A 22,970-nucleotide genomic window follows, 5' to 3' on the forward strand; every position below is an offset into this window, starting at 1 on the left:
CATGTGCCTATCTAAACATCTCTTAAAAACCTCCAATGTATTTGCCTCTACCACCATACCAGGTAATGCATTCCAAGCATCCACCACTCTGAGTAAAAAACTTACCCCTCACACCCCCTTTGAACCTACACCTTCTCACCTTCTTGTTTTAGATATTTCAACCCTGGGAAACAGATACTCACTGTCCACCCTATCTATATTTCTCATTATCTTATAAACTTCTATCAGAAGTTTATAAATAACCGAAACTTAAATTGAATAAGTATCAGAAAGAATTCATAAAAATTGCACTGGCAGTAGCTAAGAAGGCTATAGCAGTTATTTGGAAATCTGATTCGTATTTAAGTATGAATCATTGGAACAATGAAATGGCTAGTTCTATTCACTTGAAAAAATTACTTATAATTTAAGAGATAAATATGAAACATTTTTGAATATTTGGCGCCCTTATTTACAAAAGATAGGATGGATGTATGTTGGATGGCATATTTAGTTGCTCCGATGATAAAGATCTTGGTCCCTTGGGCAAAGTAATATATAAATATACTAAATTTATTTTGAATCCCATGGAGCATGTGGAAACCTTCCAATATCCAGGCGGTTCTCTTTTTTTTTCTTTTTTCTTTTTTCTTTCTTTCTTTTCTTTTTAGGTAGGAGTATATATCGGGGGGAAGGGTTAAGGGGAGGGGGGAGGGTTGACACTATCTTTTCATGTATTCACTTTGAAAACTCAATAAAAATTATATTAAAAAAACTTCTATCAGATATCCCCTCAGCCTCCGACATTGCAAAGAAAACAATCCAAGTTTGTCCAATCTCTGAGGCACATGAGGCAGCATCCTTGTAAACGTCTCTGCACCCTCTCCAAAGCCTCAATGTTCAGGTGAGGGGTCGGACTTTTTAAAAGGGGAATTGCTGAGTTTTTTTAAACACTTGATATTTGGAATTCATTGCCACAGGAGGAGATGGTGGTATCAGACATAATCACTTTATTCAACATATATTTAGGGCAGGTGCTTAAATAGATAAAGCAATGAAGGATGAGGATCTACTGCAACCAATGGGATTAGGTAGATGGGCACAAAGGTCGGAGAGGCCAGAAGGGCCTCAGCTCTATGACTCTATGAGAGGTGAGTCTGGAGTACAGTGAAGTAGCAATGCTTGGAGTCCCAGAAGCAGGGAACGGTGATACCACAACAATGGTTAAGGCAGGGATCAAAACAGTGGAAATAGGCTGTCTTTCTGATGGACAGGATAAGGATCAAGAACTCAGTTCACAGTCACACATCAGCCAGGGTCGTAGTCTGGTTTAATCTGAGACATCAACCAGGTTTTCTGATAGGTCTAAAATCAATTTCAAAACTTTCTTGCCCAATGTTTATGATAAAACATGTGAAAATATATTTCCAAAACATCAAGCGTAATACTCCCAAGCCACTTGGTCTGCACATACAGTATATCCAGCAGCTTTCCTGATTGGAATAGTGCTATAAATTAGAACATGCCTGGCTTCAAGTTGAATTTTGCTGTAATGGGAATAGTGAAGCCCCTTGAGAAAAGGAGCCTTAATTAGGTCACATATATTTTACAAAACATACTGGAGGACATGGGGATCAAGTGTGCTTTCAGCTGGGTAAGAAGTATCATCAAGAGTCTTCTGTTTAAGTAGACAATGTAGGAATGTTTCTGATTGAAAGAATTTTCCATCCATGCAGTGGAATGAGACAGAAAGATTGCTATCAACACCACATTCTAGTACATTTGAGGTCAGGGGTTGCCAGCTTTGGCCGATATAATATTAAATCACATGCAACATTGGTTTCCACTTTCAATTTTAGTTAATCCTGAAGAAAATGATACTAATTCAAAGCTTAAGTGACAGCCATATGGCTTTTGCTGCCCAAAACATATGCATGACAGAACAGACTAGGAGAAATGGCATAAGAAGCAAAAACAGAATCTCTGCTCAAAATCCAAGGCATCTTTTTTAAAAAGTTAACCGTGAGGATACAGTCTCCTACCAAGGATATTGTATTTCAAAGATTAACTTCCAAAATAATACGGCATGCATTGCCCATGGTGATCCCTCACTCTTCATTACTGTACAGCTTTAAAATAATGTGCTTTGAAGTACACGTTATCTGTTAATGCTTACCCTCAGAGATTTTCTGCAGGCGGGAAAGCATCTGAGCCAGCTTCTGCTGGCGCTCTGCAAGCTCACCACGGCCACTGAAATCAACTCGAAAAAGTGCCATGATTGAATCTATGATCTGAGCAACAAATGTACTGTCAGGAAAATTCCTTTAAAAACACTATATCAAAGTCATTAAACTCCAGTACAGCTAAGTAAGGAAACAATTCACTCCAAGCCCGATTTTGAAATATTTGCGGATTAGCAGTTGGTAAAATGGCTGGAATGTAGTACAGATTATTATTCAGTTTATTTTTGTCTGTGGCTAACTGAACATGACAAACAACACACTTGCCCCAGTATATACAGGTGGATGCAGCTGAAGGACCTATGAGGCTGAGAACATAGTGACACAAATCAACTTAACAACAGGAGTTATTTAGGATTTTCGGCTTTGTTTTCTGCCATCAGCCAGCTGAGGCTCCAGTGACAGGAAGCTGTAGTTTCTCGGGGCTATTTCATGGATGTGGTCATGGCTTGTAGGATAATCCCATGATTGAAGTGAAGGAACAGGTGGCATGAGAGATATGGGAGATAACCCTGTCACTGGAGGAGAAAGATCTGGAAAGATCCGAATAAAAGAGGAAGGCTGCTACAGTATTTTGTGAAGTAACATATCTATGATTGGGAGAGAAGCAGCAGTCAGCATTACGAGAGGAAGGAGAAACTGCATTTATGATGGTAGAAGGCTGACATAGGTAGGAGGAGAAAACCCTCATTAAGTCTTGTGTGTTTAGGAAAGAGGCTGCAGATACAAATGTTGCAGAAGCAGGAAAGGACAGGTTCACAACTTCATATTTTCCTCAAGGTAAAAGGATGCTATTCAGCCCATCAAGGCTCTGTGAACTCTGAGCAGTTCCATCAGTCTCTCTTACTCTGTGGCCTACTCTTTCTCAAATGCCAACTCTAACCACCTACCTACACTTGGTATGATTGAAAGTAACCAATTAACCTACGAACACATCTTTAGGATGTGAGAGGTATAGAGAGGCCCGTGAGAACCCACGTCGTCACAGGCATAATGTGCAAATGCCACAGTTAGTAGTGAGATCAGTATCACACCTGGGTCACTGGAGCTGTGCAGCAGCTGTACTGTCTGCTCCATTACTGTGCCGTTCTTTAAGAGAGCTTAGTACAGCGCAGGAGATAAACACTGCAAGAATTTAAAAACTGGATAGGAGAGAGAGGCTTCAAAGATGTGTTGATTTTCCCCTGCCTGGAAGTCTAGAATCACAGAAAATACTGAAAATACTCAGCAGGTCAGCCATATTTGTAGGAAGAGAAACAAAGCGAATGGTTCAGGTTAAAGACTCTTTGTCAGAATGGGGAAGGAGCCAAAAGAAATTAGGTAAGCTGCAGAGGTGAGGGGATGGCTCTGATGGGGTAAATCAAGAGTGACCATGGGGGAATAAGCCGTAATCAAAGTTATTTGGTCAATGAGTGAGTAGGAGAGTGCAATCACCTCAATTTCTGATCTTATAATAGAAGAATCATGACTGATAAAGCAGCTGAAAATTATTGAGCACTCCGAATGCACTGTCTGAGGCAGAGTTGATTGACTACCGGTAACTATCTTTGTGCTAAATACGATTCCAGCCAGATGAATAGTTTTCCCTTCATTCCTACAAACCAGCATTTTCTCAGTGCTCTTGCTTCTGGTGTTCACCTCCATGTCAAGGTCAAGGAGGTAATGAAGTCTGGAATGCTCGTGGCTAAGTGCTGCTTAAACCACCTAACAAGAGTATTCTCTATTACCATGTTGATAACTGTGAGTAGATTGATGGGGCAGTATTAAATCAGATTGTGTTGATCTTTGTGAACAGAATATAACAGGGTAGATATGAATGTTATAATTGTGCAGGGAGCAGTAGGAGAGGAAGAACATTGATACAAGAATGTAGGAGTAGCAAAATACAGAGCAGGAAGATAGACCCACTAGCTCAGATTGGCATGTCTTCCACTTCCAAAGTTCAAGTTTAATTGTCATTCAGTCATACATGAATACTGCCAAATGAAACAGCGTTGCTCCATACAGACACATATTTTATACATACACACACACACACACACATATATAGAGCTGCAGCATTATCTCACAGTGCTATCACCTGTTTAAACTCTCAAAAAGATGCAGCAGAGTGAAGCCTATACTGATCATTTGTGACCGTGCTGAATGATAAGGGATAGAGGTTGGAACTATCATGTCAGCTAGAAAGCTGCTTAGTTATGTTCACATTGATAATCCTCGGCAGAGTTCACTGGCCGTGTGTTGCTGTAAGCTCACCTCAGTGTTTAAATGATGTCTCGTATTTCCAAAGGATTTTCTTAACAAACCAAGGCATAGAAGTTGTCATTAGTGTCACCAACATGAGAAAATCTGCAGATGCTGGAAGTTCAAAGTAACACACACACACACACACACACACACACACACACACATTGCTGAAGGAACTCAGCAGCTCAGGCAGGATCTGTGGAAAAGAGTAAACAGTTGTCATTTTGGGCCGAGACTCATCAACAATACTGGAAAGAAAGGCAGAGAAGTAAGGTGTGGGGTGGGGGAGGAGAGGAAGAAGTACAAGGTGGTAGATGATAGATGGAATAGGGAGAGGTTAAGTAAAGAGCTGAAATGTTGATTGGTGGGAGAGATAAAGGGCTGGAGGAGGGGGAATCTGATAGCAGATGACAGATGACCATGGAAAAAAGGGAAGGGGGAGGAGCACCAGAGGGAAGTGATGGGCAGGTATGGAGATAAGGTGAAAGAGGGAAATGGGAACAGGGAATGGTGGAGTGGGGCATTTACCGGAAGTTCAAGAAATCAATGTTCCTGCCATCAGGTTGAATTGGTTGTGATTAGTATCTGGGTTAATGTACTTACCAGTATTATTTTGAAAGCAGAATGAAGAAGAAATTGGTTAAGGACTATGGGGGGGGGGGGGTGCCAAGATAATGTAGCGGTTAGCGCCCTGCTATCACAGCTCATGGAGTCAGAGTTCAGAGTACATTTTGTGACTTTGATCAAAGTCACCTGAGAGACACTGAAGCTGATGGATATTGAAGTATTTATTCAACAAAACAATCAGGCATGATACTGCAGTCGCTTGGAAGAAGAGACTTCCTGAACCAATATTACATGACATTTTGTTTGTTAAAGAACAAAGGTAACAACAGGACAATTTCTGTAGTTACCATGCATTCATCATGCATCCTTTGAGTTGCACATAATTTCAAACAGCTAAATCGTCACATCACCAGACTCAAAATGAGTGTTAATCACCTCTGTCTCTGAATTGCATTCATGCATATGCAAACATCTCAGGTGAATGGAGTGTTTCCTGATCTGTTAACAACAGTTCTGTAGCTCCAGGAAGACCATTGCTCTGAGCTGCATTTTAAATTCAATCTACAATCCATATTCAGGTCTGAAGACTGGTGGCTGTTGAAATTAATATTTGCTATACTGTATTACATAATCTCCACCTTCACATTTCATTTCCAGCAGCATCGGTATGCAAGTTTGTACATTTCTCCCAGCATGTGTATGGGTTTCCTCCAGGTGCTCTGGTTTCCTCTCACAGTCCAAAGACATGCCAGTTAGTACGTTAATTGTTGTTGTTGTTGTTATTTTTTTTACGAGGTCGAGTTGCTAGCTCAACGCTCAACCCAGCATAAATGGAAACCGTGCAAGGAGCTGGCTGGATTCGAACCCGTGACCACTCGCCTTGAAGCCTGTTGCGGCTGCGACTACACCAGCTGGCTAGTAGGTTAACTAGTCATTATAAATGCCCTGTGATTAGGCTGGGGTTATATTGGCTGGTTGCTGGATAGCGTGGCTCGATGGGGGCGGAAGGGCCTGTTTCACATTGTATCTCTAAATGCTAAATACTACACACACACACACACACACACACACACACACACGATTCAGATGAATTAGGCTATTGGTTAATTGGAGCAGCTGTCTATTTGGGACAACTCTTAAAGAACAAAACCAAATCAAGAAAAGAGCCAGGATTCCTTTATGGATTTTGGACACTATGCCACTTAATTGGGACAGGAGACAGTCAGTCACGTGCACTTCTGTGGCCTTTAGACACTGCACTGGTCTTACAGCAAACAGTTGTGTCAGTTGTGCTTGTGTTATGTTATCAATTTGGGCTGATGGTCACTGATTGAAAAAGCAGTCATTTTTGATAATTTTGTTTTTTTTTAATTTTGAGACCCTTTCCATGAAATGATTTGACACTAGCCAAAAAAATTACCCTTTAGGACCAAAATAAAAGTTATCCAACAAACTCCACTCATTGTTAGCTGTAGAGATAACTGGAGTGCCAAAATCTACAATTACATATTCGATACATCAACAAGAGGAACTGTGAGAAGGATGAGCATTACATCACAAAACAAAAGCATGAAAGTAAGGATCCAGATGATGAGGTGGCCCTCAATTAATGGTTTTTCATTTTAACCATACAAAGTGTATGTGTCAGTGGACCAAAGTTAAAAAAAAAACAAGCTAGGTAAGAAGGTGGTCACAAAGATTTTAAAGCCACAGATGGTTGATTGGCTCGACGTAAATGCAGGCACCACATTAAATTCAAGAAAGCACATGGTGAGAAGGGTAGTGCTGATGCTGTAAGTACAGAAACATGGAGATCTATAAGACTCCCTGACTTGCTTCAAAATTATGTATAGATGATATCTACAATGCCAATAAAACAGGCCTTTTTTATCATGCCAGGCCAAATGGTTTCTTTTGTTACAAACACGCAACACTATCAGGTTCAAAGAAAGCAATGGATCACATAACTGTGTTATGTTATTCAAATATGTCAAGAACTGATAAGAAGAAATTGTTGCTTTTTGGGAAATGTGTGACCTTAATCTTTAAGGAGCTAAGAATGCATATTTTACCAAGCAAGTACTATGCCAGCGTACACTCAATGAATTCCTCTGTGCGTATCCATTATGAACTAACACACAGTTTTAGAGTATTGTAGTACTATTGGTAGTGTTCCATTTTGTTCTGTATTTATTTTAAATGAATTGTTACTCAGTTAAATGGTAGTTTGCCCTTTTTATACCTTTTTAACTATTTGCATGAAACTTCAGATAATTGGGCCAAAACATATTGGTCCTGATGTTATAAAATGACTAGAGAGAGCAATACATTACATATTTGAATTTCAGTTTATAGCTAGGCAGGAAGGAGTGTAGTGTATTTAATATTTCAGTAGATTTGAGTAACATTGTAAATATATTGTTTGATTAAACATTCTTTGTTTACATAATTCATTATAGGTTATATATACGTGAATGGCATATGTCATTCAATGGGTCAAATGGTCTAATTCTGCTTATATTCATTACACCACCACGTCATATTGCATGTGAGCGCTTCACCAAAAAAGTGGGGTAGGAGGAACTAAGTAGAAAAGTACCCCAGCTCCTGTATTATTTTTTTCCCAATAGTTTCTGGAGTTACAAAACATAAACAGAAAGTATATTCACAGATGCCGACGTTATTCCACTTGTGGTCTAACCTTTGTTTTAACAGTTGTATCAAATTCTCCCTTCATGCCTTGTCTCTGCCCCAGCTAATAATGGCAAGCATCCAGCGTGCCTGCTTCATCACCCCTCATATACCTGTGCTACCAACTTCAGGGATCTTTGGATATGTATTCCAAGACCCCTTCGTTCCTCAATATCCCCTCATTTCTCTATTACGGATTTATTGAGTTTGCCCGCAAGAAAGCTAATCTCAGGGTTGTATATGCTGACATATATGCACTTTGATAATAAATTTACTTTGAACTTTGATCGTGCCATTCATGGTATACTTCCTAACTTTTTATGACCTCCTAAAGCACAATTTCACACTTACCGAAATTAAGTTCACTCTGCCATTGTCCTGTCCAATCTTATCAGCTTACTAAAGACTACCCACCTCACCATCAACACCACCAATTCTTGGTGCAACAGTACACTTACTAATTATATCTATGTTCATATTCAAGTCATTAATGTACTGTACATAACAAATAGCAAGGGTTCCAGCACCTACACTCTGTGGTACTGTACATCACTGGTCACAGGGTTCAAATCACAATAGTAATCCTCTGCTATCACCCTGCCTCCTATTACAAACCTATTTTGGAAGTAATGTATCATGCCCTGATTCCCATGGGCCAGCATTCCATTTGGGACCTTGGTAAAAGCTTTATCAAAGTCTACATGAACTATATGAAGCACACTGTCCTAATCAATATATTTAGTTATCTCTTCAAAAAACTCAATTAAATTCGTCAGAAAGGATCTCCCATCAACAAATTCATGCTGTCTGTGATCAATCCCTGTCTTTGCAAGTGAGATTATTCCTGTCCTTCCTAATTTTCCTGTAATTTCCCTTTCACTTAGTGCATTGAGAAAGTATTCAGCCCTCACAACCGTTTACACATTTTACTGTCTCATTTTCCAAATTTAAAATATATTGAAGTAGGATTTTTCAGCCAATCTACAAAACATTGTGTACCATGGCAAATCAAAAGAAAAATTTCAAAACCTGTCAACAATTTACTAAACTTAAAAACCAAAGTTATGAGGCTGAAAAAGTATTCATTCCCTTTGTAATCACTATACTAACTTTCCTCAGAAACAATATATACTGTATTACCTTACCAACTTACCCAATTTGTTGATGTAGAAAATTGGAGGATCACCTGTTTTCAATTAATTCGTAAGACTAAATACCCCCTCACTCTCTGTAAGGTCTGACAGTATGGTAGATTTTCAATAGATCAAACCATAATGAAGACATAATGAGGAAGGTACAAGACCATCTCAAAGGCATTGAATATACTTTGGCGCTCAGTGCAGTCCACGTGGAAAAAGTGGGAAAAATATGAAACCACAGTCACACTGCCGAGGTCAAGCTGCCCCTCTAAATTTAGTCACCAGATAAAAAGACACTTGTAAGGGAGGCTACATACATCAAAGTTGCTGGTGAACGACGAGACATCAACCGTCTCGACTTCACCGCACCTTGTCCCCATTCCAACCTCACTCCTTCGGAACGCTCTGCTCTCCACTCCCTCCGCACTAATCCTAACATTTTTATTAAACCCGCTGATAAGGGGGGTGCTGTTGTAGTCTGGCGTACTGACCTCTACCTTGCCGAGGCACAGCGACAACTCGCGGATACCTCCTCTTATTTACCCCTCGATCGTCCAGCAACTTTGATGTATGTTGCTTGAATTTCCAGCATCTGCAGAATTCCTGTTGTAAGGGAGGCTACTGTGATGCCAACATTCACTCTGAGTGAGCTGCAGAAGTCAGTGACTACAACTGAAGATGAAGCTCATGGCTCCACATCTCTAAAGGCTTTTACAAAAAAGGGAATTTATGGAAGAGGAAGAATCAAGTTCCTCTCCAAAATACAATCAGTTAATGGATCCACTTTCCAAAGTACAACCACATAAAAGCCCCATTCTCTAGTAAATGCACCTGTTCCACAGAACAATGTTGTGCCCACTCTTCAACATATAACTAAATAATGGACACAGCCCTCAATAAACAATGGGCCAATGATTCCAGGTGAAAAATAGATTGAATGCCTAGCTCCAATTATACTTCCCAAATTCAGAAGACTAATACCTACTATCGTTCATGTACAATGCAGTTTTGGACAATTTGAAAATTATTAGTTAATGGATACCAAGAGTTTGAAAATTCCACCCTCTTCATGGAATTTGGCTGCTACGTAATCCAGTAATTCCATCTGGTGTTCACCTGTCAATGAGACAGTATGTGAATGAACACAACAATTTTCAAATTCAAAAACAAATAGATTCACATTTCATTAAACAACTCTTATTGAGATAATATAGTCATTTCTGTTTGAATTCAAAGTGACACTTGAAGACTAATGTCTGATGAAGGCAAGAAAAAATGTATTTTATAATGTTAAAAAGGGACTGGATATAAATTTGAGAAACATTCTCTAATTTTGTGTATTTATCTATGCGATAGCCGAATACTGATATTAATTGCTCTAATATTCACCTTCCAGAATACTGAAGCATAAAATTGTGTTAGGAATCTTAAGGATCTAATTGTTATTAATTATCCAGGCTGATATCAGTGCTTTAGCTGACACTAGTTTGGCTTTTCACCAAAATATTCAACTCCTGCGATTAGTTGGAGGGTAAAAACAACGTGTCCTTCCTCAGCAGGTTGACTGAGACCCTTAGGTGACCAACAAACAACATGATGTGCATATGCCATGAGACAGATGGCACAGCTTTTAAAGCTTCATGGATTCTTTTCTCCAAGAATCCTTCACTACTCTCAACTTATTTGTGGCATTTTGTAGTCACATCAACAATCTGCACACAGGTATCATTCAGCTGAGATCCAGTTTGAGCATACTCAGTCAGGTGCAGTTATTGCATCAATTTCATTTGTGCATGCTGTCAGGCTGCAGTAAAATCCATCAGGCTTTGCAAAGCCACGGAACCACTACAGAAAGTAAGAACATAAGAAACAGAAATGGGCATAGGCCATTCACTCCATCAAGATCATGCTTGATTTTCTACCTCAACACCATTTTTTAGCACTGTCACCATATCCCCTGATGCCCTTAATATCCAGAAATCTAACAACCTCTGCTTTGTATGCATGAACTTCCAGTCTCCAAGATTCCCCTCTATCCACCTCTCTTGGGGGGAGAGAATTCAAAAGTAAATTGAATTTTTCCTCATGTCAGTTTTAACTGACCTCCTGCTTTCCTCTCAATCTCAGTGTGGTCCCAGACTCCTCAATCAGGGGAAATATCCCCACTGCATCTAGTCTGTCAAGCCCTATAAGAACTTAGCATGTTTCAATTAGATTTCCTCTCATTCTTCTAAGCCCGGAAGAATCAGAATCAGGTTTATTATCACCGGCATGTGACGTGAAATTTGTTAACTTAGTAGCAGCAGTTCAAGGCAATACACAATATAGAAAAAAAGTAATACTAATAATAAGTAAATCTTATTCAGTATACTTTATATACTACACGTATATTGAATTGATTAAAAATCATGCAAAACACAGATATGCTATATATTTTTTAAAAAGTGAGGTAGTGTCCAAGGGTTCAATGTCCAGATGGACATTGAATCAGATGGCAGAGGATAGAAGCTGTTCCTGAATCGCTGAGTGTGTGCCTTCAGGCTTCTGTACCTCCTACCTGATGGTAACAGTGAGAAAGTGCAGGATGTCCTTAATAATGGACGCTGCCTTTCTGAGACACCACTCCTTGAAGATGTCCTGGGTACTTTTTACGCTAGTACCCAAGATGGAGCTGACTAAATTTACAACCTTCTGCAGCTTCTTTCGGTCCTGTGCAGTAGCCCCAAGCTCCTTAAGCATGCCCTACTATTCAACAAGATCCTATGATTGTATTCAAAATATGTATCGCCTCTCGGAATACCTCTAAGGATCTCACCCCCACAATCTCTAAAAAGAAAAAATTTGAGAAGTTACAGTACATCAGTTTTAAATGACATTTTGTGAATATGTTCCATTGTTCAAGATTCTTCCACTCATAGAAACATCTCAACATCTTCTCTGTCATGCTCCCTTAGAATCTCATATTTCAATAAAATTACCCTCCACTATTTTAAACTCCAAGGAATATACATCTATTTTCTTTAGCCACTCATGATAGGTCAACTTTTTCCTCCCGGAGTTAGCTTAATGAAGCTCTTTTGGACAGCTTTAAGGGGCCAAAAAATTGTGCACATTACTCAATGTTTGGCCTCATATATATCCTGTACATTTGTATCTTTCCTAATTGTACTTCCCCATTTCTAAACTCCAGTCCTCATGCAATATATCTCAACTGTCATTTGGCCTCCTAACCACTTGTTACGCTTATTGTGAGACCCAATGCATGACTGTAGGGATCACTTCTCGAGCACTTTCACTCCATTCTCCATAACAGCCAGAGCCTCCAGGTAACCAGACATTTTAATTCCACTTCCCATTCCCACAGTGATATCTGGCCACATCTTCCACATTGCAGCCAGATGCAGATTGTAAGGGCAACACCTCATATTCTGTCTTGGTAGCCTCCAACTTGACAGCATCGTTGGTTTCTCTAGCTTCTGGTAACCATCTCTTTCCTCCCCCTGCCCCCTTTGTTTTTCCTTATCTCCCTGGCCCCTTTACCCCTTCTCTTCTCCCCCCTCCTCACAATCTGCCCATCACCCACACCTTCCTCCTCTGGCTTTCCACCTCGTTCCCTTTGTTATATGTTCTAATATCCTCTCCTACCAGATTATTTCTTCTTTAGCCCTTTGCCTCTTCCACCCATCATCTCCCAGCTTCTCACATAATTTCCCCCACCCTCCCCCACATCTCACCTGGATTTGCTTAACACCCACCAACTTATGCTCCCTCCTCTTCCCCCACCTATTTTTTCCAGCTTCTGCTCTCTTTCTTTCTGGTCCTGATGAAGGGTCTCAGTCTGAAACATGGACTGTTCCCACGCCTCCATAGATGCTGCCTGACCTGCTGAGTTCCCAGGTTTGAGTACAGTATGTTACCAGACTTCCAACATCTGCAGTCTCTCTTGTGTTTGTGCTGCACTTACCTGCTAACTTTCTGCAATTTATACACAATACCTACATTCCACTGTGCTTCATCCATCAGCAATCTTTTTCCATTTAGAAATAGTTTGCCTTTACTTGCACTTACCAAAGTGCATGACCTCATATATCCTCACTCTAAATGCCGTTTGCCAATTCTTCACATGCTCACAATACTGCTAGCTTAGTGTTATCAGCAAACTTAAAAATATGCTATCTGGTTCCATTGATGATGAGGCCTCCGTTGGTCAGGGTTGACCATGGATGTTGCATCCTTGCTGTCGTGATATGCAAGCCTGGGCAGTACAATATGGAGCGCAAGCTGTTGCCCAAGTAGCAAGCTCCCACTCTCCATGCATCTAGTGAACTCAAAGGAACAGCAGAGATTGATACAGTTTGGCACAAGCAGCATCACACGATTTGCCAGTCAGCATTAAACCCAACATAGGACTGCCTTAAGGACTTCAGCTCCAGTTTCTTCCCTCAGGGTTTACTCCCGAAGCCTTCTCCATCAGTGGGTATAGCTGCACGGCAGCAGAGATTTGAGGTCAGAGCTTTCCTTTTCCCAGATGAGCTGCCAACCACATCTGACAAGCCCTATCTGCCCAAAATCGTTCCCTAGCCATTGGTATAGATCATGAATAGCATAAAAAGACTGACCTTCATTTCTTCTAATAACCACTCCTCATTTGATGTCAGTATATTTTGTGCAATTCTACGTGTTCTAACTCTATTGTCCAAATTCCAGGGAAGCTTCCAAAAAATCCAAGTTCATCATATCCACTAGTAGCCTCTTATCTATCCTACCCATCACATCTCCAAAGAACTCCAGATTAGTCAAACATCGTTTTCCTTACATTATTCCAAGTTTACTTTTCTCAGTCTTATTTCACTTTCATTATAGATTCCAGCTTTTCCCCTTCCACTGATGTTAGGGAACTAGTTCATTAATTCCTTTTTTTTCTCTCCCCCTCCTTTCTTCCCTCCATGCTATTCTCTAAACATCTGAAACAATTTCAGAGTGTGTTAACCCTGGAAGATGGCACTAGAGCAGCTCTAAAGCCACCTTCATCAAAACTCAGGGATGTACGTAGTTGGTATTTATCAGGTTTCACACTCACAAAATTCTTGTGTTTTTGATTAGTTCTTAATTTCTTCACTTCTTCACTCTTGTTAGAAACTTAGCAAATTTTGTGTTTCCTTCCATGAAAAAGACATACACAAACTAATTATTTAATTTTTCCCCAATCATAACTTCTGTCTCGATCTGCAAGGGATTCACACTCGTATGTCTTTTCCACTTAAATGCCTATAATTTGCTTACAGAACATTTTTGCTTCCTGCCTTTCTTTGTGATGTTCCTTTGCTGAGTTTTAATATGCTCCCAGTTGCCAGGCCTACTGCTATTTCTGGCAACTTAATTAGTCATTTTATTTAGAATAACATTCTTTAATTACAAACAAGAGAAAATCTGTAGATGCCGGAAATCCAAGCAACACACATAAAATGCTCGAGGAACTCAGTAGGCCAGGCAGCATCTTTGGAAAAAAGTACAGTCGACATTTTGGGCCAAGACTCTTCATCAGGACATTTCAGATGAAGCATTTACCTTTTGGGTTTTTGTTCCTTTACAAATTTACATAATGAGACACTGCTGCAGCTAGTAGAGTGCTGCCTCACAGCTCCCCTTAGCTTCCGCTGCTCCAAAGAAAACAATTCAAGTTTGTCCAACCTCTCATCACAGTACATACTCTCTAATCCAGGCAGCATTCTGGTAAACCCCTTCTGCACCCTTTCCAAAGGCTAGATCTGTAATGGGCGACCAAAACTGTATGCAATACTCCAGATGAGGCCTAACTAGAGTTTCATAAAGCTGAAACATAACTTCCTATCTTTTGAACTCAATGCCTCGACTAATAAAGTGACGCAACATCAGCTCCTCCTTTAGCTCGAAATGCCCACTAATAAATATTGTTCTTAACCACTCTGTCAACCTTTCAGGGAGCTAAGAAATTGGACCCCAAGATCCCTCTGCTCATCAACACTGTTAAAGGTCTTGCCATTTGACTTACAAAGGTGCAACACTTCGTATTTTACCAGTTTAAATTCCATCTGCCATTTTTCTGCACTTATCTATAACTGATCTATACACCACTGTATTCTTTGCCAGTGTTCTACACTGTCCACAACACCACCAATCTTTCTATAATCTGCAATCTTACTAACCCACCCAAAAAACATTTTCATCTAGGGTATTTACATCACAAATCGCAAAGGTCTCAGTACAGATCCCTGCGAACACTGTTAATCACAGACCTCCAGGTAGAATAATTCCCTTCGGCCTCTACCTTTGGTCTTCTATAGGAAAGCCAATTCTGAATCCAGATGGCAAATTCACCATGGATCTCATGCATCTTCATCTTCTCGATGAGCCTCCCATGAGGGACCTTATCAAAAGCCTTTCTAAAATCCCTGTAGACAACATCTACAGCCCTATCTTCATTAATCACCCTCGTTACCTCGTCAAAAAACTCAGATCAATTTAGTAATTCATGACTTGTCCTCCACAAAGCCAGACTAGCTCTCCCTAATTAGGCTATGGTTTTCCAGATGCTCATAAATTCTATCCCTAAGATAGAATTCCGGTAACTTCCCTACCACTGACATGAAACTCACCAGTCTATAGTTTCCAGGATTATCCCTGGTTCCCCTCTTGGATAATGGAATAACATTAGCTTCTCACCAGTCTTTTGGGAGCTCGCCCGCAGCCAGAAAGGACAATCTCTCCTCTTGCCTCTCTCTATAACCTGGAGTATATTCTATGAGTCCCCAGGGACTTATCCAACTTAATGCTCTTTAAGAGATGCAACATCAACTCCTCCTTTAGCTCAAAATGCCCAAGCATATCAATACTCTCAACATTGATCTCCCTATCCTCCACATCCTTCGCCTTGATAAATATTGATGTAAAGTACTCATTAAGGATCTCACTCACATCCTCTACATCCAAGAAAATGTTCGCCCCTTTATCCTTGAGTGGTCCTACCCTCTTGCTCTTGATGTATTTCTAGAATGCCTTGGAAATGTCGCTTCTATGTCTTTTTTTGGCCAGAACAGATGTGCTGATATACACTCCAAACAGGCCTCAGAGTACAAAAGGTGCTGGAAACAATCAGCTGCTCGGGCAGCATCCATGCAAAATGAAACAGAGTTCATGTTTCAGATTAAGGACCCTTCATTATTTTCTCTTTCCACAGATGCTGCCCAACCTTTTCTGTGCTTCCAATATTTTCTGTCTTTATTCCAACATCTAGTTTTTTTTTACAAACAACAGGAATTCTGCAGATGTTGGAAATTCAAGCAACACACATCAAAGTTGCTGGTGAACGCAGCAGGCCAGGCAGCAGCTCTAGGAAGAGGTACAGTCGACGTTTCAGGCCGAGACCTGGCGAAGGGTCTCGGCCTGAAATGTCGACTGTATCTCTTCCTAGAGATGCTGCCTGGCCTGCTGCGTTCACCAGGAACTTTGATGTGTGTTGCTCTAGTTTTTTTTAAATTTTCAATTGCCTCTCCTTTACAGCTAGGTTTAACTGCACCCCTCTCATCCCTCATGAATTCCTTGTGAAATGAAGCACTGCTCTAGATTATTGTCGCTCATCTCTTGCACTACCTCTACTAGGTGATGCTCTGTGGAGAGAGATGCAATGACGCAGTGTATTGCACTTGGCAGGATTCCAGTTGCTTGGGCCCATAGACGCTTCACTAGAAGACTCTGTTAATGAGTAATTCACCTCTGCCTCTGAAACAATCGCCTTTGTCTCCAGCTCTTGTGATTGTAATAGTAGTTAGGATAGTTAGGGAGAAACACATAAGTGCTAGAATCTGGAGCAACAGGCAATCTGCTGGAGGAACTCAGTGGAGCTTGACCCCTGCTGAGTTCCTCCAGCAGTTTGTTTTTTCACTCTCTTGTTGTATGAATCTACCTATGTATTTATTATGGGCATGGGGGGCTAAATGTGGAAAGTAAATAATTTTCTTCAGATCAATGTTTATTTACGCATGACACTGGACTTTGACATTATCTGGGTGTTAAAAACTCTTTCTGGTACTGATCCACATTCCTAGGTGTGCTGATCACCCTCTTGCCTTCATGTGTTTCCACCAGGACTTCATATCTCTCTCCAGGTAATTCACGGGACACTTCCCTGGTTTTAGTGTTCTCTCTGTGCAGTATAGTCAAACACACACCATTTGCTTCAGTGAGTTTGGCAATGTTGGAGCAGTTATTCTGGGGGCTGTGGCTCTTGCTGTAGGTGTTATATGTAGAAAGGTTAACACTGTTGCATTATGCCTGTTGCCATCTAAGGCAAGGTTTGCCATTTCAAACACAAAGTAAATGATTTTTAAATATTGGCAACTGTATATAATGAATGACACACCACAATTTCATCCAGAAACCGCAATCTCACACAATCGCTGGCATAATGTCTGCTACAATTTTCTCTTCCAGAACCCAAGGGAATAGTTATATTTTAGGTTCCTTACTTTCTCTAATACTTACTGTGTAGACATATTAGTAACCCTAAATCCCTCCCTGAACTCAATGTGTACTTCATTTACTAAGACCTCATTGATTAGAGGTTGAACTGAAGGTGTTTCTTTCACCAAAGGAATGGTAAAGGGTTGGAACTCACAAACCAAAAGGTTGTAGAGGTGAAGCTGCTTCCATTTTAAAAGTAACACACATAAAAGTTGCTGGTGAATGCAGCAGGCCAGGCAGCATCTCTAGGAAGAGGTGCAGTTGACGTTTCAGGCCGAGACCCTTCGTCAGTCCCCAGCAACTTTTATGTGTGTTACTTGAATTTCCAGCATCTGCACAATTCCTGTTGGTTCCATTTTAAAAGTGACTGGATGAATCCCTACAATATCATGATACACATGTTCATTTCCTAAGAGCTGGGCAGTGAGATTAGTCTACATCGCTTTTTATTGACTAGTGTGGACACCATGACCTTCACAATTTCTATGCTGGAAATTTCTATGGTTTCCTAAAAGATGATTTACTATGTGAATGCATGTATGAATAATTGTGGGAAGTAGACACAAGATCAACAAAAAAGCATTGCTATACATTATGTTAACCAATATCACTATGCTCAGAATCATCTCATACTTAGTAATGTGTAAATATTTTCTTACTTGTATAGGCACGTGCATACAGCACATTATCCAACACTGCATCTGCATCCACATTAAACCGTCCAGCAATCCCTCGTAGTCTATCTGGGCGGCTAATTCAGGATAAGGATTTTTGGTCTATGTAACTGGATATTTATAGAATATCACATGATAATATCTCAGTTCCCTCAGGATTAATCACTTAAATAATTGTAATACATCAACATAAATACTGAAACTGTGCTGAATAAAGAAAATATACTTAGTATATTACTACATATGAGCATCATGCTGGATGTAGATTCTGATTATTTAAGGTATCTAGAGATTGTAATTGTATCAACATATGAAATACAAATATTTGGCTAGGTTTTCCACAGATGAAATCCTCAGCAGAACAGGAAGATGTGTGTAATTGCCCAATGAATAGGTAGTCAATCTAATATAATGATGGAAGATACATGGCAATCATTAGGAGTGAGATATACCAGCGAGTTGAGTGGTGTCGCAATAACAACCTTACACACATCAGTAAGACCAAGAGCTGATTGTGGACTTCAGGAAGAAAAGAGGAGGGAACAACTTAATCCTCATAGAGGGATCAGAAGTGGAGAGAGTGAACAACTTCAAAGTTACTATACCTCCAAGGATCTAATTAGGTCCCAACATTTTGATGCCGCTATAAAGAAGGCAAGACAGTGGCTATATTTCATTAGGAGTTTGCGGAGATTTGGTTTGTTACCTAAAACACTCAAAAACTTATACAGATGCAACATGGAGAGCATTCTGATTAGCTGCATAACCATCTAGCATGATTCGGGGGGGGGGGTACAGCAGATACATAGTAAGCTGCAGAGAGTTGTAAACTTAGTCAGCTCCATCATGGTCATTAGCCTCCTTAGTATTTAAGAGATCTTCAAGAAGCTGTGCCTCAGAAAAGTAGCTTCCATCGTCAAGGACACCCGCCACCCAGGACATGCCCTCTTCTCATTATTACCATCAGAAGCCTGAAGGCATATACTCAGCGACTTGGGAACAGTTTCTTCCCTCCTGCCATCCAATTTCTAAATGGACATTGAACCCATGAACACTACCTCACTACTTTTTTTCTAAATTTCTGTTTTGTACTACTCACCTTTTCTCTATATTTATCATGTACTGCATTGTACTGCTGCTGCAAAATTAACAATTTCATGATATATGCTGGTGACATTAAACCTGATTCTGATCAGAATTAATCATATTGCTTAAGGTCTTCAAACCTCCCAAGTACCAGGGAACTAAATCACTGGAGAGAACTGAATGAAGAAGAGATTATCAGTAAAGAAAAACAAGTAATGGAGGCAGAAACTGGAAGATAAGCCCCAGGTGTGTGAAACCCATCAATTAATCTTGCAATGAGTGCAAACACACTGAACAAGGTAGCACTGGTGATATATGGTGAAGTTTTGCTGGCAGCTCACAAACTACTAGATATTCTACGAGATACTATTCTTCTGAACTATGATCAGTGCAACCCAAAGCCTGTAATTTCTCTTCAAGAAATGTACTTTTGTACTGTCTAGACAAGCTAACAATTTTATGATCTCCTGAAGGTTTCAGCAAACTTGACTCTCAGAAATGCAGGTATGGTACCTTGAAGATGAAAGTTGACCATCATCGGGGCAGCCATCGTTGGGGCAGACTTGAAGCCAAATTAAGGGTCAAGGCCCAACAGCAGAAAAAAATGTTCAGCTCCACTACTCCATGCTGATTATAGCATCAAGATACAAGAGCAGAAAATAAACTGGTGTTAGTCCCATTCTTCTGCACCAATCAAAGCTTCAAGCCAGATTAAAGCATCAAGGCCCCAGAATGGAAATTGAACCAGTATTCAATCCCATTACTCCGTACTAGCCAAGTATGGGAACAGTTGTTGTCCTACAGCCATTGGGCTCCTGAACATGCTTCACTTGCCTCAACACTGAACTGACTCCACAGCCTGTAGACTAGTTTTCTCTGTTCTATGCATTATCTGTTTACATTTTTTTATTATTTGCATAATTTTTCATCTTTTGCACATTGGATGTTTATTTGTCTTTGTGGAGTGTGTTTTTTCCTGAATTCTGTTGTGTTTCTTTATTTTGTGGCTGCACGCAAGGAGATAAATCTCAAGGTTGTATATGGTATACGTACTTTGATAATACATTTACTTCGAACTTTCATCCGATCTTCAAACATCTTTATACAGGTTGAAACAAACAGACATCCCACCACAAGATAGCAATACATCCACATTAATAAGATAGTAGCAAGTGGTAAGTATTGGTGGCTCAATGGCACAGCTGGCAGAGCTGCTGCTTCGTAGCTTCAGCCACCTGAGTTCATTCTGGACGCTTGGTTCTGTCTGTGTAGACTGCATGTTCTCATGATTGCTCTGATTGCTTACCTTTCTTTCCACAGACAAAAGACATGTAGGTTGATAGATCTGGCTTTCTTGCAAAGTTTGCAGATGATACGAAGATCGGTGGAGGGGCAGGTAGTTTTGAGGAGATAGAGAGGCTACAGAAGGACTTAGATTAGGAGAATGGGCAAAGAAGTGGCAGATGGAATACAGCATCAGGAAGTGCATGGTCTTGGACTTTGGTATATGAAAGGGTTGACTATTTTCTAAATGGAGAGAAAATACAAAAAAACTGAGGCACAAAGGAATTTGGGAGTCATTTGCAGATTGAGTCTGTGGTGAGGAAGGTAAGTGTGATGTTAATGTTCATTTCAAGAGAACTAGAATATAAAAGCTAGGATGTAATGTTGAGAGTTTATTAAGCACTGGTGAGGTCTCAAATTGTGAGCAGTTTTGGGCCCCTTAGAAAGGATGTGCTGAAACTGGAGAGGGTTCAAAGGAGGTTCACGAAAATAATTCCAGGATTAAATGGCTTGTCATATGAAGAGCATTCGATAGCTCTGGGCCTGTACTCACTGGAATTCAGAAGAATGAGGGGGTGACTTAATTAAAACCTATTGAATGGTGAAAGGCCTTGAGAGAATGGATGTGGAGAGGATGCTTAAGACCAGAGGACACAGCCTCAGAATAAAGGGGCATCCTTTTAGAAAGGAGATGAGGAGGAATTTCTTGAGCCAGAGAGTAGTGAATCTGTGGAATTCATTGCCACAGGCAGCTGTGGAGGCCAAGTCTTTATGTATATTTAAGGCAGAGGTTGGTAGATTCTTGATTGGTCAGGGCATGAAAGGATACGGGGAGAAGGAAGGAGATTGGAGCTGAGAGGGAAAATGGATTAGACATGATGAAATGGCGGAGAAGACTCGATGGGCTAAATGGCCTAATTCTGCTCCTATATCTTGTGGTCTTATGTTCTTATAACTTTAAAATTATGGTCAAGCCAACTACCTCTATAAATTTCTCTGTGCAATGAACAGGTAGTATGTGATTTGTAGATGCAAATTGAAATGTTCGTATTGAAATTGAAATATTTGTCCTTGTGTCTTAGTAAAATATCTTAAGGCAGTAAAAAGTCAGGATTCAAATACAAGGAAGAAGGAAGTAAGTAAATTACTTATCATATATCAACAGGATCTGTGACGACAACAGAAGCAACCATGGAATGCTAAAAGCTAATAAAACAAAGGATACAAGGTATTCTCTGTATCAATGAAAATCACTTTTCCTCCACAGTATCCATTGGGTCCAGGAAGCTGAGCAGTCACTACAATGGAAGAAATTTAAATTATTTATCAAGGATAAATCAACTGATACAGTGCTGTACTCTTATCCACCTGTATACCAACCTTCCCCCAAGACAGTCTACAAAACTCGATTCTCCCAAAAAACTTGTCTGTTAATTACTTCCATCTCCACCAAAGAATATAACTTTCCAATTACTGCAGATAAAATGCTATGTCTTTAATTCCCAACAGCTTGCTTTTTTAAGACTTTTAAGTATATAATTTTCACTGTTAAGTATGAATCACAACAAAGACTCAGATGTTCTAGTTCACATCCTGCAATTGTTGTAAATTCTTTTAATGTGTTGGTACTAAGCTATTTGTGTATTTTAAATGGGAGCTTACCACAGAAAGTGTGTGACAGCTGTGTCTTTCCAGTTCTAAATTCTGCAAATAAAAACAGAAATTAGTGACTTAAAAATAACGCAATACCCTGAAGATCTGAAAATGCTTTAATGTTAATGAATTACTTCTGAAGTGTAGTTTTGTATACAAGTAACAGAGCACATTAAGATACTACAATCAGAAATAAATTAAATGATGTTTCAGTGCTTTTGGATCCAGGATCAAAGTTGATCAGAACATCAGCGTGTAATCCTTTAAATAGTGGCAAGTGGTAAGTATTGGTGGCTCACTGGCACAGTTGGTAGAGCTGCTTCCTTGCAGCTTCAGCCACTTGGATTCATTCTGGCTGCAAGGTCCTGTCTGTGTGGACTTTGCATGTTCTCCTTATGACTCAGGGTGTTCCACGTTCCTTCCATGACGCAAAGACATGTGGGTTGTTAGATTAATTGTCCACCGTAAGTTGCTCCTAGTGTGTAAGTGAGTGGTAGAATTTATAAGTTCCTTGTTATAGACAAAGGCCAAAGTCAAAAATGCTCAAATGCTGATTAAATTGCTTTAGATGAAACAAATCCTATGGGAGATAAACCATCTGTAGTAAAGAAACCCTCAAAGAGCACCTCTATAAATTAAAAAAATGTTGGAAACATTCAGCATTCTTTTTCTTGACCTGCTGGGCATATCTCATATCCTCACTATTAACAACAAATTGTTCAGACAAGGAAGGATAATGTGCTTGTAATTTTCTCCTTTAACCCAGTTGGATTCTGTTTGTTCTACCCAAATCATCTAATCCCTCCCTCACCTTCTCTACTACTGAAAATAAACTAGTTTTTCTCCCTTTCCTGGTTCCTTCCTGAACCTGAAACATTTGTTTGAGACACAAGAGACTGCAGATGCTGGAA

The 22,970-nt window shown here is 40.0% G+C and overlaps 1 protein-coding gene across 1 annotated transcript in view; it reads right to left on the reverse strand.

Moving 5' to 3' along the window:
* Nucleotides 1-22,970, reverse strand: part of dmc1 (DNA meiotic recombinase 1) — a 53,184-nt gene that overhangs the window by 13,375 nt on the left and 16,839 nt on the right. Inside the window, exons 6-10 of the mRNA XM_063061511.1 lie at nt 22,069-22,110; nt 21,632-21,704; nt 18,022-18,113; nt 9,906-9,979; nt 2,156-2,270 (exon numbers count right to left, since the gene is read on the reverse strand). Coding sequence (XP_062917581.1) covers nt 2,156-2,270; nt 9,906-9,979; nt 18,022-18,113; nt 21,632-21,704; nt 22,069-22,110 — 396 coding nt within the window. The remainder of the gene's footprint in view (nt 1-2,155; nt 2,271-9,905; nt 9,980-18,021; nt 18,114-21,631; nt 21,705-22,068; nt 22,111-22,970) is intronic.

The sequence above is a fragment of the Mobula hypostoma genome, chromosome 11, assembly GCF_963921235.1.
Source record: "Mobula hypostoma chromosome 11, sMobHyp1.1, whole genome shotgun sequence".
NCBI classification, from domain to species: domain Eukaryota; kingdom Metazoa; phylum Chordata; class Chondrichthyes; order Myliobatiformes; family Myliobatidae; genus Mobula; species Mobula hypostoma.